Source organism: Mobula birostris, chromosome 9, assembly GCF_030028105.1.
Source record: "Mobula birostris isolate sMobBir1 chromosome 9, sMobBir1.hap1, whole genome shotgun sequence".
NCBI lineage: Eukaryota > Metazoa > Chordata > Chondrichthyes > Myliobatiformes > Myliobatidae > Mobula > Mobula birostris.
This window is the reverse complement of record NC_092378.1, coordinates 93,438,774-93,457,781: the sequence shown is the minus strand read 5'-3', so window position 1 is coordinate 93,457,781 and position 19,008 is coordinate 93,438,774. Positions and strand designations below refer to the sequence as shown.

The following is a 19,008-nucleotide window of genomic DNA, read 5'->3' as shown; positions in this document are numbered from 1 at the left end:
ATTTAGCATCTGACTTTTATGATTTCCTGGTACCTGTTCCCTTTCTACCCAGCCCTGCACGTTGGCAATTCATGTGGGCATGTTGGAGGAATAGTATGGAACTTCAGACAACTTCTGGTGGTAACAAGCTGGACAAAATAAATGAAGGGTCTCTCACAGTTCTGAACTGTTACCGAAGTAATATCTGTAAAGTACACTGATATCAATATTTTAAATGAACAATTCTGCTTGTCTATAAAATGAAAGCACTCAGGTCAGGCAGTAACTGTGGAAAGAAAACCAAAATCAACATTTCAGGCTGATCACTTCTGTCAGAGCTGACGGAGTGAGAGAGACTTTCCCAGGCCTGATGAACAGACACTGATCTGAGACACTATGGTTTCTCATACCACAGAGCAATCCAATTTCTCCTGTAATCTACTCTCCCCAGGTTCCCACCAGTCCAGCCATCAACCTTCGCTAGAAGCAACTTACAGTGGCTAATTAATCTAACAACCCACTCATCTTTGGGACGTGGGAGAAGACTGGCCTAACCAAGGGAACCCCACGGTGACAGGGACAGTGTACAAACTCCATATAGACAGCATCAAGAGTCAGCATTAAATCCGGGTCACTGAAGTTGAGAGACAGCGGCTGCTGCAGATCAGGTGTTACCGCAGGTACCTCTGTGAATTTGTGCTGTCTTCAGCGCACTGTAGAAATTTATTGGAAATTGTGGAATACATAATACACTGCCCAAGTTACTAGTATTTATGTACAACATAGATGATGGAAATGCACACTGGGCTATCAGTGCCAGGAACTGAAAATTATGTGTATATTTAAGGATTTATTTCTGAAGGGATTCCCATTTTCCATAATGCCAAAAGACCCATTTTGTCCCCCAAGCATTTTCTGCTTCCCCATCCCATTCCTAGCATCAACAACGTTTAATTGTCCCTTCACCTCCCTCCCATCCCCATGTACACTCTGCTGTCCGATCTACCTCAACCCACTCTGCAACCTCCACCCCAACACAGCCCATAATCCCACCACTTTCCGCCTCAACCCACTTTCCCTCCACGTCCTACGCCCCACCTCTATAGTCCCTCCCACCTCCCTTACCCTTCCCTCTCAGACCCTCTTCTATCCCTCACCCCCTCCCTACCTCGCTGTAACACGCATCCAGCGGTGCGCGCTTGACCAGCCGACAGGGTCCACACGCGCTCTTACCGGGTCACCAGTTCCGGGAACCAGCTCTGACGTCAGTCGCTGTTTGTCCACGTGATTTCATTCATGAAAATTCCGGTGACGTCACTGCTTTCCTGCAAGCGGCGGGAAAGGCAGGATAGCAAAAGAAACGGAATATTAGCAGAACTGTGCTAAATGTTATATGCTGTATAAATTGTTAATCCTTAATCCGAAATAGATAGTAGTGTTCACTATGCAATATCCATAATGTATAACATGCAACACTACAGATGAACTGTGCATAATATTTTACCATTAAATTATACATAATGCTGAAATTATACAAAATATTGTATCAGTTGAGAACATTACAAAAGTTATATATTTATTGCTATTATATATTATATAATTGTGTTTAATGTAAAATTAAGATAATTACAAAGGGGAATAAAATTGTAGAATTGTCTGCAAGAAGTCATTATACACTGTGGTGTAACTTACCTCACCTCAGGGATGTGTGCTTAGCCCACTGCTCTACTCTCACTATACCCAATGACTGTGCATCTAGGCACAGCCCAAATACCATCTATAAAGATGCTGATGACACAACTATTGTTGTCAGAATTTCAGATGGTGACGAGAGGGCGTACAGGAACGAGATATATCAGCAAGATGAGTGATGTCACAGTAACAACCTTGCACTCATTGTCAGTATGATGAAAGAACTGACTGTGGACTTCAGAAAGGCTAAGAGTAATAATGATCTTTCAAGAATCACTAGATTCTGGAATGGTTCTGAAAGACTGGAAAGTTACAAATGTCACTCCACTCTTCAGGAAGGAAGAGAAGCAGAAGAAAGGAAACTGTGGGCCATTTAGTCTGACTTCAGTGGTTGGGAAGATGTTGGAGTCGATTGATAAGGATGTAGTTTCAGGGTACTTGGAGGCATGTGATAAAATAGGACAGAGTCAGCATGGTTTCTTCAAGGAAAAATCTTGCTTGACAAATCTGTTGGAATTCTTCAAAGAAATAACAAGCAGGACAAAGGACAAAGTGGATGTTGTGAACTTGGATTTTCAGAAGGTCTTTGAGAAGGAGCCGCACATGAGGCTGCTTTACAAGTTAGGAGCCCATGGTATTAATGGAAAGATACTAGCATGGATAAAGCAGTGGTGGCTGATCTCAGGAGTCTAAGAGTGGGAATAAATGGAGCACTTTCCGGTTGGCTACTGGTGACTAGCAGTGTTCCACAGTGGTTTGTGTTGGGACTGATTCTTTTTACATTATATGTCAATGATTTGGATGATGGAATTGATGGTTTTGTTGCAAAGATTGCAGTGATATGAAGATAGGCGGAGGGGCAGGTCTTTTTGAGGAAGTAGGGAGGCTATAGAAGGGCTTAGATTAAGAGATTTGGCAAAGAAGTGGCAGATGGAATGCAATGTTGGGAAGTGTATGGTCATGCACTTTGGAAGAAGAAATAAAAGTGTAGACTATTTTCTAGATGGAGAGAAAATTCAAAATGCTGAGGTGCAAAGGGACTTGGGAGTCCTTGTGTAGGATTCCCTAAAGGTTAATTTGCAGATTGAGTCGATGATGAGGGAGGCAAATGCGATGTTAACATTCATTTCAAGAGGACTAGAATATAAAGGCAAGGGTATAATGCTGAGGCTTTATAAAGCACTGGTGAGGACTCATTTAGAATACTGTGAGAAGTTTTGTGCCCCTTATCTTAGAAAGGATGTGTTGACACTGGAGAGGGTTAAAAGGGTTTGAAAATGATTCTAGGATTGAGCGGCTTATCATATGAAAAGCGTTCAATGGCTCTGGGCCTGTATTCACTGGATTTCAGAAGAATGAGGAATGACCCAATTGAAACCTATCGAATGTTGAAAGGCATTGATAGAGTGGTTGTGGAGAGTATGTTTCCTAGGTTGGGAGAGTCTAGGACTAGAGGACACAGCCTCAGAATAGAAGGTCACCCTTTTTAGAACGGCGATGAGGAGGAATTTCTTTAGACAGAGAGTGGTTAATCTGCTAAATTTATTGCCACAGTTAGCTGTGGAGGCCAAGCCTTTATGCATATTTAAGGCAATGTTGATAGATATTTGATTGGTTAGGGTCTGAAGGGGTGCGGGGAGAAGGCGGGAGATTGGGGCTAAGAGGAAAATTGGATCAGGTACGATAAAATGGTGGAGCAGACTGAAGACCATCAGACATAGGAGAAGAATGAGGCCATTCACCCCACTGGGTCTGCTCCGCCTTTTCATCATGCCTGATCCCAGATCCCATTCAGCACCACATACTTGCCCTCTCACCATATCCCTTGATGCCTGACCAATCAGGAATCTATCAGCTTGTGCTTTAAATATACCCACGGACTTGGCCTCCACCGCAGTCTGTGGCAGAGCATTTCACGATTCACTACTCTCGGGCTAAAAAAATCCTCTTTACTTCTGTTCTAAAAGGTCGCCCCTCAATTTTGAGGCTGTGCTCTCTAGTTCTGGGTACATACACCATAGGAAACATCCTCTCCACATCCACCCTGTCTAGTTCTTTCAACATTTGGTAGGTTTCGATTAAATCCCCATGCATTCTTCTAAATTACAGTGAGTACAGGCCCAAAACTGCCAAATGCTCCTCACATGTTTACCCCTTCATTTCTGGAATCATCCTCGTGAACCTCCTCTGGACTCTCTCCAATAACAGTATATCCTTTCTGAGATAAGGGGCACAAAACTGTTGACAATACTCCAAGTGCAGACTGACTAGTGTCTCATAAAGCCTCAGCATTATCTATTTGCTTTTATATTCTATTCCCCTTAAAATAAATGCCAACATTGCAATTGCCTTCTTTACCACAGAGTCAACCTGTGAATTAACCTTCTGGGAGTCTTACACAAGCACTTCCAAGTCCCTCTGCACCTCTGATTTTGAATTTCCTCCCCATTTAGATAATAGTCTGCACTGTTGTTCCTTTTACCAAAATGCATAAACATACATTTCCCAACTCTATATTCCATCTGCCAATTTTTTGTCCATTCTTCCAATTTGTCTAAGTCTTGCTGCAATTGCATTGCTTCCTCAGCACTACCTACCCCTCCACCTATCTTCATATCATCTGCAAACTTTATCACAAAGCCATCAATTCCACTAAGTCACAGACAAACAATGTGAAAAATAGCAGTTCCAATACAAACCCCTGAGGAACACCATAAGCCACTGGCAGCCAACCAGAAAAGGTCCCCATTAATCCCTCTTGCTGCCTCATGTCTTTCAACCATTCCTCTATCCAGTATATATCCCGTATCACCATAGGATTTTATCTTGTTAAGCACCCTCATGTGAGACACTTTATCAAATGCCTTCTGAAAATCCAAGTAAATGACATCCACTGTCTCTCCTTTATCCACCCTGCTCGCTACTTGTCAACAAGATTTCCCTTTACAGAAACCATGCTGACTTTGACTTATTTTGTCGTTAGTCTCCAAGTACCTCAAACCCTCATCCTTAATAATAGACTCCAACACTTTCCCAACCACTAAGGTTAGGCTAACTGGCCTATAATTTCCTTTCTCTTGCCTTCCTCCCTTCTTAAAGAGTGGAGCGATAATTGCAACCTTCCAGTCTTGAAAGATCATGAGGTTATCTCTTCAGCAACCTCATTCAGGATTCTGGGATGTAGACACTCTAGTCCAGGTGACATCCATCTCAAGATCTTTTAGCTTGCCCAGCAATTTTTCCTTTGTAATAGCAATGGCACTCACTCCTGCTCCCTGACTCTCATGGACCTCTGGCATACAACTAATGTCTTCCACAGTAAAGACTGAAGCAAAGTACTTATTAAGTTCATTTGCCATTTTTGTCCTCCATTACTACCTCAACAGCATCATCTTCCAGTGTTCCAATATCAACTCTCACCTCCCTTTTACTCTTGATATAACCGAAAAATCTTTTTGTATTCTGCTTCATATTATTGGCTAGTTTGCCCTCATATTTCATCTTATCCCTTCTTATAGCTTATTTAATTGCCTTTTGTTGGATTTTAAAAGTTTCCTAATCATCCAATTTCCCACTCACTTTTGCTCCCTTTTATGCTCTTCCCTTGGCTTTTTGCAGTTCATAACTTCCTTTGTCAGCCACAGTTGCCTAGCCCTGCCATTTGATAACTTCTTCTTCTGTGGGACGTACCTATCCTGCACCTTCTGAACTATTGCCAGAAACGCCAGTCACCTCTGTTCTGCCATCATCCCTGCCAGTATCCTCCTCCAATCCACCTGGGCAAGCTCCACTCTCATGCCTCTGTAATTCCCTTTATTCCATTGCAATACTGATAGATGTGATTTGGGCTTCTCCTTCTCAAACTGCAGTATGAATTCAATCATATTATGATCATTGCCTCCCAAAGGTTCCTTTACAGTAAGCTGACTAATAAGATCTGGGTTATTACACAACACCCAATGTAAGATAGACTTTCCCCGAGTAGGCTCAAGCACAAACTGCTCTAAAAAGCCATCTTGTAGGCATTCAACAAATTCCCCCTCTTGCACTCCGACACCAACTTGATTTTCCTAATCCGCTTGCATATTGAAGTCCCTCATTACAATTGTGTCATTACCCTTATTACATGCCTTTTCCAGCTCCCTTTGCAATCTTACCCCCACATCTTGGCTAATACTTGGAGGCCTATACATGATTCCCATAATAGTTTCTTAACTCCACCCACAAAGATTCAACATCCTTTGACCCTATGTCACCTCTTTATAAAGATGTAATTCCATCTCTTATCAAGAGGTATGCCCTCCTGCCTGCCCTGCCGGTAAAAAGGATATCCTTTGATATTAAGCTCCCAACTATGACCTTCTTTCAGCCATGACTCAGTGATGCCCCCAATATCATATTGGCCAATCTCTAATTGCACCATGAGTTCATCCACTTTATTCCAAATGCTATTTGCGTTTAAACAAAGCACCTTCAGTCCTGCATTCTTTGACCTTATGAATATTGCCTCTGTGGTACAACTTAACTCTTTGTTCTGTCTCAGATGTACACAATCATTGGCTGTCCTTCCTTATATTTATATTACATATTATATCATCTACTTGTAAACAGGCTGGCTCATCCTCAGCTCTATCATACTGGTTCCCATTCCTCTGCCATCTTAGTTTGAACCACTCCCAACAGCTCTAGAGTTGATGGGCCAAATGGCCTAATTCCGTTCCTATACCTTATGGTCTTAAGACGAGTGAAAACACCCAATCCTGATAGAGGGATCAGAAGTGGAAAGAATGAGCAATTTCAAGTTTCTGAATGTCAACATCTCTGAGGTTCTGTCCTGGGCCTATCAAAGAAGGAACAGCAGCAGCTGTATTTCATTAGGAGTTTGAGGAGATTTGGTATGTCACCAAAGACTCTCACCAATTTCTTCAGATGTATCATGGAGAGCATTCTGGTGTTGTGGGGGAGGGCAGCTACAGCACAGGATCAAAACAAGCTGTAGAGAGCTGTAAACTCCATCATGGGTACTAGCCTCTGTAATATGCAGAACATCTTCAAGGAGCGATGCTTCAAAAAGACAGCATCCATCTTTAAGGGCCCCCATCACCCAGGTACCTCTTCTCAGGTACAGGGCACGGAGACACACGCTCAGCGATTCAGGAACAGCTTCTTCCCCTCTGCCATCCAATTTCTGAATGAACGTTGAACCCACGAACACTGCCTCACTATTACCTAATTTAATGACTATATATATATATATACTGTGATTCAGTTTTATTTCCATGATGCATGCCTAATAAAATCTTTTGTCTCCTCATCCAATAACACTCCCCATTCCCCCCACCCATCCCTAATGAAACTGGTTTCAGAGATTCAGTGGCAAGTGTCAATGTGACTCAATCCCATGTCAACATCTTATAACCTGGCTCCTCAGAAATTCAGCGGAATGGAGTCTTAAGGATTGGAAGAACCAAGAGAAATGGTGGAAAGAACATGTTTTTAGAATAGTCTCTGTCGTTGAAAGGCCAGCCTGCATTGAATAAATAAGGACTGGTATTTACATATTATGGTCCCCAAGACCTTAACCGGTGAAATATATCTGTTAACTTGTATGCATCAGACTTGGCTCGTTCTAACGTCCCATCTGAATGAAAGTCGGCTTCTCTCTCTGTCAGCACCATGTTCTCAGTGCCGTTTGATTTGTGTCATCCTGAATTTTGCGCTTGGCTCTCAGGTCTGTGACAGCCCTGAGTCCTGAGGTGAGAACGATGCACATTGCACTATGGTAAGCTTTCGGATAACCCTGCCATTTGATTTGGGTAGGCAGTCACACTTGCCTTTGCTTTCAGCCAGAACTCCACCACGGACATCGGTCATCGGGCACCAAGGGGAAGACAGCTCACTGTCCTTGGGGGCGGTTACCTCAATGGAGGTGGGTCCTGCGGTGCACTTTACAATATTAAAAATGCTACAGTGCTGCAAGGCGGCAGGAGGCTAGGCAAGAATGATAAACAGAGAAAACAGCAGTGTGAAATGGACACACACGTGGAAGGGAAGGCGGCGGAAATAGTAGGACTACAATGGGAACAGGAAATCAGTCTTAATCTTCTGTAAATTGAGTGAATGTAATTGGCGTTCAGCTAGAGATCAGCGCGATGCAACTTCCTCCTCGATGTAATTTCCTGTCATGTGTCGCTGTCCGGGTCTGATCCAAGTGAGCAAGTGCTTGTCTCAGGTTGGGCGTTGTGACGGGTTAGTTCCTCAGCAGAGAACCAAATGGAGGAGCTCTGACCGACAGTAGTGAAGTGAGTGTCGCTTTTTAAACCACATTTCAGAAAGAGTTCGAGTTCATCTGCGGCAGGCGGCGTTTCGTTCCTTCCATTAAAGTTAAACCAGTGCATCTGGCAATTTGGACAAATGCTGAAACCTGTAGGAATGAGTTTAGGAACAGGAGGAGACTACTTCAGAGCTTCATGCCTCAATTCCACCCGTTAGTGTTGGTTCTAGAACCCCGAAGCCTTCACCACTGACTTGCTTTGGAGTTTTGCCAGGTTGTCTGTTGACGCCATCACTGCCGTGTGGGAAAATGAGTTCAAAGCCAAATGCAGAGCTGAATGGTCACACTGGCGATTTTCAGCTGACCCTCAGTGTGTTATCCATGGTGGCTTTATTAAATCTTCCGTCTTTTTTTATATAAAGGGAATTCTCCCGAGCTGACCTTCGTATCCCTACCCCATAAAGTGATCTGGTGATATTCACAAAGTGTTTGTCATGCTTTGCCAGCTATAAATTCATTCCCTTATATTTCTCATTTAGGAGGGTCTCTTCAAAAACAACTGCAATTAGATACAATTTATTTTAAACTTAATTTAACGTTTATTGCAACATTAAAAAAACAAGAAACCAAAGTCTCCAATATATTCAAAAATTATTTTTACTTTCAAACTCAGTCAAGGTAGATTTGAAATTGTAGTTCTTGAAGTAAAACGTCAGAAAAATCTAACAGCTTTCTGGTGTCAGTACAAATCTAAAGTACAACATACAAATGTGTTTTAGACATTTGAACTGAAGGAGGTTTATTAAGGATGCAAAGGTTGCTTGGGTTGATCCTACTCCCAGGTATTAGGATGGCACACAGCGAACTTGTACGTGACACTGGCCATTATCAGTAAATTAAATCATGTTATTTTCCCCTAAAAATATAAACACAAGAGCTGACATAATTCCAGTCTCAAAAACTGGAATCAGCTCATTGCCAGAGCTGACAAATGCATAGCGTTTTGTTTGACATTACGGAGTTAAACGAATTTTATGGTTTTAACATGTGGAAGCACAAAACGAGTTTTGACGCCCCATCATCTGCATTGTTCCTTCACCAAATGTAAGAAGGGTGGTCTGCTTCAGTGAGATTCCAAAACTGACCAGCAGGGAATGAATTAGTCTCACAGAGAGAACATCTATGATTTAGTTGAAGTTCATCTATTAGATCTGGTTTTCCCATAAATAAAATAATATCTACAGAACAAGAAATCGAAGTGGGAGTAAACCACTGAACCCCTAAGCCCTGCTCTGCCATTCCATAAGACTGTGGCAGCCTTCTTGCATTCACTACTTGATTTCATTACTATCTAAAAATCTATTACTCTGCCTTGAATAAATGTAGACTTAGCCAACTCCATCACAAGCACAACCCTCCTCACTATTGGGGACATTTTCAAGAGGTAGTGCCTCAAGGTAGGGGCATCCATCACTAAGGAACCTCACCATATAGCATACATTCTCGAACGAGCAAATCTGCAGATGCTGGAAATATGAGCAACACACACACAGTGCTGGAGGAACTCAGCAGGCCAGGGTCCTGCAGAAGGGTCTTGGCCCGAAACATCGACTATACTTTATTCCATAGATGCTGTCTGGCCTGCTGAGTTCGTCCAGCATTTTGAGCGTACATCCTCTTGTCACTTCTACCAGAAACAGGTTCTTTCCTTCCGCCATGAAATTTCTGAAAGGTTCATTTAGAGTACCTCGTCACTCCTTTCTCTTTGCACTATTTATTCTGTTACATACTTCAATTTACATCTTTGCATTGTACTGCTGTCACAAAACAAATTTCACGTCTTGCTAAGTCAGTGAAAATAATTCTGATTGACAAAGATTCATCAGAACTTTCTTCACAGCAGTGTTCTGAACGGTCGACCCCTCAATTTGAGACTGTAACCCCTCAACCCTGGACACACCAATGGAGGGAACAGGAACATTATCTCTGCATCTAAAATACACTTTTCAAGTCACCCTTTCCTGATGTTGTAATTATTAGAATCTTAACAGGATTTGGCCATGAGATTCCCCAAGCCTGTGGCTGAATTTCTCCCTCATGCGGAATAAGTCTTGGATGAAGGGTCTCCAGCCTGAAACATTAGCTGCTTGTTCCTTTCCATAGATGCTTCCTGACCTGCTGAGTTCCTCCAGTGCTTTGTGTGTGTGTTTCTTCCCCCATCCCAACTTTCCATATAACCTCAGTTTTAAACATATTCTTGCTAGGAGGATTTTCAAAGGATTCACAGTCCTCAGTGCCATTATAATTTTCTAAATTGTGACATTGACAATTCAGAAGTGTGCAAAGAGCATGCATTTCTATACAACTTTCAGAACCTCACAATATTCCAAATAAGATTACAGTTAATGAAGTATTTGTAGAAGGTGTGGCAGCCAATTTGCGGAGTTTGACAATCAGAAATGGTTGTCGGATCTGCTCTTCCTTTATAATGGTACAGTATAAAGAAGAACTACCAGGCAAGACACAAGGAAGATCTCTGCTTTTCCTTGCATATGTCGGAGTGTTTTTTTTTTGTATAGACACGAGGGTTTGAGAGAGGGTTTGTGATATTGTGGCCCTTTTACTGGCTCATAGTACACAACACTGGGGATCAACTCTTGACAAGGAGCCGAAGCATGAACAGCGTGGTTTTACTGAAGAGTAAAGACTTCTGTGAAGGAAAGGTGCTGGGTCTCGGTGCAACATAAACAAAATGCTGGAGGAACTCTGTGGGTCATGCCTTCTTGGCCCACAAATTCAATAGTTTATTTACCTCCGTAGATGCTGCCTTACCTCTTGAGTTGCTCCAGCACTTTGTGTGTTTTGCTCAAGATTTCCAGCGTTTCTCTTGTGTCTACAGGTCTAGGTGTTCCATATTGTCATAGAATGTTATATAATTTCAAAGGCCAGGTGTTATTCTTAAATGAGAATGGAGAAGCCATCCTCTATAGAGAGTGTTGCAGCTCCAACCACTATGCATTTTAAAATACAATTTCTATTCTAACGTTATAATTCTATTGAATGGTCCTCTCATACAATTAATTGGACTTGCCCCGATAATCCATCTTGTACCTGATTGTCTGCCCTTTCTCTGTAACTGTAGCACTTTATTCTGGACTCTGTTATTACCTTTCCCTTGTACTACTTCAATACGCTGTGAAATTGTCTGTATAGATGGCATACAAGGTTTTTTTTACTGTATTACAGTACATATGACAATAATAAACCAATTTAGTTATACTTAAAAGGTATTTATTATTGCTTACCAATGAATTAATGTTTTCTTTTGGTTTAAATCCACAGATTCCTTCTTTCCATTCTGGCTTTCTGAAGATATGGGTCTGCTGCTATTGAGGTGCTAACGGCTGCAATATGCTGAGAGCTTTCTCAGCGGATGCACTGTTGAGTTGAAGGGACAACCTCAGTGTGAGGGCAAGTGGAACTTATCGGGAAGGCATTTAATTAAAGAAATGGGTGAAGTGTAAAGGGGCAATTTATTTCAGGAAGGAAGAGAGGGCATTAGCTGGGGGCAGACAGTCAAGTTCAGCACGCTTGCCAATATCAAGAAATGTCTGTGGTCAGGAGTGAGCCAGTGGGCTGGCTTGTGGATCATCAGGCTTACATCAACCAGTTGTACAGATGTTGTCACCACTCTCCCCCTGATGGACACTGCCACAGGTACGTCTTCAGGGCAGAATACTTCAAAATGGAGAAGCCTTACATTGTTGACACCAAAACTGCGGGGCAGGGGTCAGCTGTCAATGACGGAAGTATGAAAGGCAGCAAGCGCAAGAGGAAGGGTCAGGAGCTGAACCAGGGACAGGTGGAGGCTCTGGAGTACCATGACAAGGTCAGTCTGGCAATCCGGAATGGCACCCAAAAGCTGGTGGAACATCTGGAAGTGGAGGACACAGGCAGCAGAGAGCAAGGGACAGCTTTGGTCCCAGCAGACTCCATGCTGGTAGAGCTCTGCTTCATGGCCAAGCAGCTACTGGAAGAACCCCAGAGGCAGGTGCAGGTTTTAACTGGTGAGTCGGCGGCAGACCTGGAACCCCTCGGCTGTCTGACAGAGAACAGCTCAAGCTGTGCCCGGCTCGTGAGGCTGATGGGGCACCAGTATCTGCTCCCACCGCGATGTACCTTCCTGCTGTCGGACATCTCCCGCATGGAGCCACTCTTAGGCTATAAGAAGTATGACGTGATCACTTTGGACCCCCCCTGGGAGAACAAGTCCCTTAAGAGATGCAAGGGCTACAGCCACCTTTTCCCCTGGCAGATCCGCCAGCTCCCTGTGCCACTCCTCTCTGCCCCTGGCTGCCTGGTAGTGTGCTGGGTCACCAATCGACAGAAGCACCTCCACTTCGTCAAGGAGGAGCTGTACCCCGGCTGGTGGGTGGAAGTGGTGGCTGAGTGGCACTGGGTGAAGGTGACCAAGAATGGAGAGTTTGTGGTGCCACTGGACTCTGTTCACAAGAAGCCCTATGAGATCCTAGTCCTTGGACGTTACATGGGAAGCCCAGCACAGCAGGGTGGAGAACCTTGCACTAGGAGCGTCACAGTACCTGACCACAAGCTTATAGTCAGTGTGCCTTGCACACTTCATTCTCACAAGCCTCCTCTGGGGGAAGTGCTGAAAGGATTTATCCCATGTAATGCTGAGTGCCTGGAACTGTTTGCTCGCAACCTGCAGCCTGGGTGGACCAGTTGGGGGAATGAGGTGCTGCGATTCCAGCACCTCAGCTATTTCCAGGAGCTGGGCCCAGAGAAAGGAGGTGAAAGCTGCTGCTGCTCACACGCACCTTCACCATCTGATCCATTGCTCCCTCGGTGACAGTTCATTGATACCCACATCCTCCTGGAGCTGAAAACTCTGAACGTTTACAATCTGAGGGCCAAAGACTATTGGTGTTATAATATAGATCGCTTTTTAAAAACTGTTGTGTTTCACCTTTGTTTTAAGTTTTATATGGAAGGAGACTGATGATCCAATTTCAGATATATTCCCAAAAATGATTTTTACAGGAGCTCAGAATGTTCCGCCACCAAAATACTTCTGTAGTTACGGTTCCAAACATTGGCATCCTGTGTGTGCACAGTACAACCCTGTGGTCAGCACCGTCAGGAAGATTAGTGTTGTGAACCAGTACATGGGGACAACACCCCTGCTCTTCAAAATAATGCCCATGAGATTTTTACATCCATCCTTGATATAATATTTCATTTAAAAGACTGCACCTCTTCATTACCAGTGCAATTTTCAGGAGCTGGAGTTGGTGTTAATCCACTATGCCTCATTATACTCCAGCAGGTTGTAATCAGAATATATATCTTTACAAATAGTGGCAGAGGGCCTATTTGCATTCCTGACCTTCTGAAAAATTTTAAAGCGCCTCCTATTTCTTGTACAAACCAGTGAAACCAGTGATTAAGCAACATTTGCTTATGCATCTAACCTTTGTTCCTAGTAAACTACGATTTTTCAAATAGCTATTCCCTGAAAAACAATTATATGATAAAATCAGTGCATTATCGACTGACATTCATTCTGATTTTGCAGTAAACAAAGCTGTTGCTCTGGAGACATATGGAATACAACAGCAGCAATAATCTCTGACAAGGCAAGAATCAAGTAGAAAAATCCAGAATCCAATTGCCTCATAACTAATAATGCATTCAATGCCTTAACTCATGCAAGGTTCAATATACACATTCCTCTCTATTCCCTGGAACATTTGTGGTCACCTAAATTTTAATTACTTGAGTTACATGGAGCTTTGATATTGTTTCCTCATTCCAAGTAACAAGCTGAACCACACCTGCAATATCCACACTTCATCCTGGAAGTAACTGTTGGCACATTCAACTACTTTACTGCATGAGAAAGGGTACAGTTTAAGTTGCTGAATATGATTTATTTTCTATGCTGCTGGAGGGCTACAAAAATATAAGCCCCCTCATCCTTCTCCAGCTATGGTCACTGTTGACACAGGACAATCCACAATATGAACAAATTAAGCCAATTTGATGCTGGGACCTTCTGTCTCTCCAAATTTATTGTGAAACAAATGTACCTTACCACTGCCCCAGTTGGTAATTCCCAAACCTTTACCCCTTAATGCTATTCTGCTTAGAAAAGAATATATCCTCTTGCCTTTTCATACCCCTTTTCATGCAGCAAAAGGAAGGAATCATGGGTGTGGAAGGGCTAAAGAAAGCACCAGTCTGTGGATATACAAAGATGAGAAAGTCTTCACTGTAAACACCACTCCTGTCTCACCCAACACAGAGGGGAGGGAGTCTCAGCTGTAGTAATCGGCACTGCTGTAACAAAGTTGACAAACATTAAGTAACTCCAACTTTAAACACACAGATCTTTAGTTGTGAGACAGCTCTGGGAAATGGAAATTTCACTCGGTGGAATTTCCAGATGTTGCTCCATTTGCCTCCATATTCAGATCTACTCTCAGAATTAGGAATCTATTTAATGTCAACGCTGTGAGAAACTGAAGATCATAGTTAAGTTCACTGCAAAGGGAAATATGTAATTCCTGATCCCTGAACTGATGCACAAGAGAAGCTGGCCACCATCTATCTCTTGTCATCTCAGTATTTTAAAAAATAATGCAAAATGAAACGGAAACTACACAGTCTACAGTTCATCCTCTGAGTTGATGAGGATGGTCTTCTCGCCTTTCTTTCGTCGGTTCATAAAATGGCTAGATGCTTGAGTCAGGACGTGCCCGTTGTGCCTAGGCATCACCTCATCTTTGGTTGACTGCTGTGTGTACTGCTGGTATGCTGGGGAGAAATTGTGGATGGCATCCTGCACAATGTCATTGGGATTCATGGTCTCTTTCAGCCCACTGGATATGCTCTGCATGGGAGCCGTGCTACCTGTAGGTACAGAGGGGAGAGGCAGTCAGGAGAGGTTTAACCATAGGCAAAGCTTGATACATCAGTGAGAGCCTTGGGCCTTCTCTGAATGACAGTTTGGTAGTTCTGCGATCATCACTACTGTTGAGTACTTTTTGGTTCTGTATTATTAACCGAAATCTGAGTTATAAATCTCTAACATATGAATCCATATCAGGATTACCACACCAGTAATTTAAGCCATGTGGTTGAGGTACATAGCTGATTTTAAAGGGAAGCCAGATATGTGGATGAGGGAGGAAAGAAGGATACCCAACAGCTGAGGCAGGGTGGGACGTGAGAAACAGTTCGAGTCTTCCACTGCTGAAACTCAAATTGATCAATGGTGAAAGATATATAAAGTCCCAAAAGAATACTTCCGCACAGGATTTAGGAAGTGGATAGGGCACAGGACACATTCCCCTCTTCACATTACAAGCTCACACACAAGACTGGTTTCTGCATGGTGTACAATACTCCCTGAGGTACAGAGTCTGGTTTCTGCAGCATGTCCTACCTCCCTGGGGATAATGGAATGATTGACAGATTAAAGTGATTTAGCCTGAGGTTGTCACAGGCATTCACTCGATGCAAATTCCCCACTCAGCAATGATTTGAACCGTTTTGGATGGGTAGTTTTCCTGGGAACCTCTCTGATTTATAGGATCTTACAGCAAGAGAACAGGCACTTCAACCCAGCATGCATGTGCCACCAATCAAGTACCTATCGATCCCAATCCAGTTTCCCTGCCCTTGATCTACCCCACGGCATTTCATTTCAAGTTTGATGGAGCAGGACCCTAACCATTGGCATGCTATTCAACTATAATGGACACAAACCCAAACTCATCACCAATTTTATTTGATATTTTTTCTTTCTTTCTCTCAAGCCAGCAGTCATGAGAGTTGTTCTTTATTCTGGAGGAACTTAGCAGGTCAGGCAGCATTTATGGAGAGGAATGAACAGTCGATGTTTCAGGACCAGTGAAGAGTCTCGGCCTGAAATAGCAACTTTATTTCTCGCTATAGATGCTGCCTGACCTGCTGAGTTCCTCCAGCATTTTGTGTGTGTTGCTCTAGATTTCAGCATCTGCAGAATTGCTTGTATTTAATTCTGTAAAGAGAGGTGAACATCTGTCTGACTTTAATTCTCCCCTGAATGAAATGTTTTGCTTCATTGGCTTTCATTAAAGAAGGGTTTGAGCAGAACATTAATAATGTTTAATGGATGCTCATCTGAAATACTGTATTGTGTCCCGAACTGGTACTGGAATTGGAATTGGTTCATTATTGTCACATGTACCCAGATTCAGTGAAAAGCTTGTCTTGCATACTGTTCATACAGCTCAGATTATTGCATAGTGCATTGAGGTGGAACAAGGTAAAATAACAATGCAGAATAAAGTGTAACAGCTACAGAGAAAGTGTAGTGCAGGCAGACGATAGGTGCAAACTCAGAGGTAGATCGTGAGGTCAAGTTTCCATTTTATCCTATTAAGGGTAACTCTTACTGTTCTTATAACAGTGGGGTAGAAGCTGTCCTTGACACTGGTGCTAACCTGCTTTCAGGGCTAGTAGTGATGTAGCGTATGTAGTGATTGAGCATGGTGCAAGTTCATAATGAGGTAGATTGTGAGGTCAAAAGTCGTACTGCATTAGGGAACCATTTAGTAGTCTTGTAGCAGCAGGATAAAATCTGGCCTTGAGCCTGGTGGTACGTGCTTTCAGGCTTCTATATTTTCTACCCAGCAGGAGAGAATGTCTGGAATGGCTGGGGTCTTTGATTACGCTGGCTGTTTTAGTGATACAGTGAGAAGTACAGACAGAGTTCATAGAGGAGAGGCTGGTTTGTTACGTGCCGTGTTTCTATACTCTACAGCTTCTTGCAGTCACATGAAGAGCAGTTACCATTATGTATCCAGATAGGATGCTTTCTGTGGTGCATTGATAAAAATTGGTAAGGGGTTAACAGGGACATGGCAGCTTTCTTTGGCCTCCTGAGGAAGTTAAAGGCATTGGTAAGCTTCCTTGACTACAACATCTATGTAGTTTGACCAGGACAGGTTGTTGATGATAGTCACTCCTAGGGACTTCTCAACCTCATCATCATCAACCTAGGCACTGTCTGCCTTTCTGAAGTCTGAAGAACCAGCTCTTTTATTTTGCTGACATTGAGAGAAATATTGTCATGACAATGTGTTACTAAGCCCTCTGTCTCCTTCCCGTACAACAATTCATTGGTCTCTAGGTCTCTCTACCTATAGAAGAAAGTATTTGGGACAGAGGGGTTGCAATGAAGGCTCACCTGATTAATTCCTGGGACAACAGAAGGAATTTTCATATGGGGACAGTGTTTGCAATCACTAGACTCCAGAAAAAAATAATTAGTGGCTTTATTGAAACATAGAAAATTCTGATAAGGCTTACCAGGTAAATGGAGGGATAACATTTATCTTAGCGAAAGTGTCCAGAAACAGGAGTCACTGTCTCAAAATAAGCAGTCGGTCATTAAGGACAAACTAACAAATGTTGAGAATTCCATACTAACAAGGGATGTGGAGGCTCAGCTGCTGATCAATAAACTTTAGCATACTACAGGACATGGGGCTCGTGCAGGAAAGTAGTGTTTATGTAACGACATCAGCTACAGTGACAGGGTAGGCACAAGAGGCAAAATGGCCTACTCTGCCTGGTGCCCGGAAGAGGGACCATATTACTTCTATCCTGGCCTCCCTTCACTGGCTGCCAGTACGGTTTAGAATTGATTTTAAGATTCTCCTGTTTGTTTATAAAGCCCTAAATTTGTTTATAAGCCTAAATGGGCTGGCTCCCTCCTATATCACAGACTTCTAACCCCTTTTTCTACTTCCAGGTCCCTCAGGTTGGCTGACTTGGGTTTCCTGGCTGTCCCGCGATCTAAACTTAAGCTCAGGGGTGACAACACCTTTGCTATTGTAGCCCCTAGACTGTGGAACAGCATTCCCCTCCCTATCAGATCTGCCCCCTCCATTGACTCTTTTAAATCCAGGCTCAAAATTTACCTTTATTCACAAGCATTTGAATCTTCCTGATGTGGCTGATTTTTGGCTTGTGCTTAGGCTCATGTGTTGTTAATTTTGTGCCTATAAGCTGTGTGCCTTGTTGTTTATATCTGTGTTTCTTGTATTTGTGATTTTAGCTACCTGTTATGGTTTGTACAGCACTTTGGTCAACATGGCTTGTTTTTAAATGTGCTTTATAAATAAATTTGACTTGACGACTTGCTTCCATTTCTTGTATTCTAAATATCAGGCACACTGGGCAGACACCAGAATTTATTCCTCAGAGAACATAAATGAACCAGATGAGCTGTTGGAACAATCCAGAATCACTTTGTTCCAGATCATTTAATTCACTGTCCCTGTGGCCACAGTAACTCCATCTTTCTGTTACTCTAGCTAGTGAGTGCTGTCAAGTAATAAGTTTAACTCTGGCTCAGAAGAGGAGAAGCCAGTACCTACCCACTAATTGTGACCTGTTATTACACAAGTTGATTATATCAGATGTTTTGATCCAACCTAGGTATTTTCCACCTTGCATTCCAACTCCCTAGTTAAGTTGCTTTAAGTTTATTTTGTGCCACACATTTGCAGCAGTGGATATTCCTACCTTGTGTCGTCCCACCCTGTTCGGCGTACACTTGGGAAGGATAGGCAAAGCGAAGGGCAATAGCAGCAAACAGCATCTCAATGCAGATGATAAAATTTTGGTAGCCCGCGGCCACTGTTCCCGCCCTGACTTCGTGATCATCAATAATCTGCACCTCTGGGATTACTCCACATCTCTCCAATATTGCTAGCAACATTCCTGGGGGAGTATTAAAACAATTCACTTTAGCAGATACAACAACTTGCATATAAATGGTAACAGAAAGAAAACATTTCTAAATTTCCAAATTTAGATCAAACATGGTAAAATGAGCTCGAGCCTTCAACATGCTTCCAACACATACAGCCCCTCAAACACAAGTTGTCTTGAAGTCTGCCAATTTTTTATACCAACAAAAGCAGTTATTTAATGTACAGGAATCCTCTGCAAAACATTACCTCACAGAGCAGAAAGAAATGACTAAT

At 42.8% G+C, this 19,008-nt stretch overlaps 3 protein-coding genes across 5 annotated transcripts in view; 1 reads left to right on the top strand and 2 right to left on the bottom strand.

Annotated features, from left to right (window-relative positions):
* Positions 1-1,304, bottom strand: part of mafk (v-maf avian musculoaponeurotic fibrosarcoma oncogene homolog K) — a 30,664-nt gene extending 29,360 nt beyond the window's left edge. The window contains exon 1 of one of the 3 annotated variants that reach the window (XM_072268400.1): positions 1,213-1,304. The gene's annotated coding sequence lies outside the window, so the exon portion shown is untranslated. Of the gene's footprint in view, positions 1-1,147 lie in introns of all 3 variants that reach the window. The other 2 variants (XM_072268399.1, XM_072268398.1) reach the window with 2 other exon arrangements.
* A 6,558-nt stretch (positions 1,305-7,862) lies between these two features.
* mettl4 (methyltransferase 4, N6-adenosine) lies at positions 7,863-18,149 on the top strand. The gene is made up of 2 exons (XM_072268396.1): positions 7,863-7,973; positions 11,288-18,149. The coding sequence occupies exon 2, from the start codon at positions 11,553-11,555 to the stop codon at positions 12,813-12,815; it is 1,263 nt and encodes a 420-aa protein (XP_072124497.1). The 5' UTR covers positions 7,863-7,973; positions 11,288-11,552; the 3' UTR covers positions 12,816-18,149.
* The window catches only part of tmem184a (transmembrane protein 184a), a 103,193-nt gene continuing 95,399 nt past the window's right edge, over positions 11,215-19,008 (bottom strand). Inside the window, exons 8-9 of the mRNA XM_072268394.1 lie at positions 18,545-18,742; positions 11,215-14,878 (exon numbers count right to left, since the gene is read on the bottom strand). Coding sequence (XP_072124495.1) covers positions 14,634-14,878; positions 18,545-18,742 — 443 coding nt within the window. The 3' untranslated portion in view covers positions 11,215-14,633. The remainder of the gene's footprint in view (positions 14,879-18,544; positions 18,743-19,008) is intronic.

Coding starts and splice junctions, on each gene's coding strand:
- mettl4 (XM_072268396.1), top strand. CDS start 11,553: ATGTCTGTGGTCAGGAGTGAGCCAGTGGGCTGGCTTGTGGATCATCAG.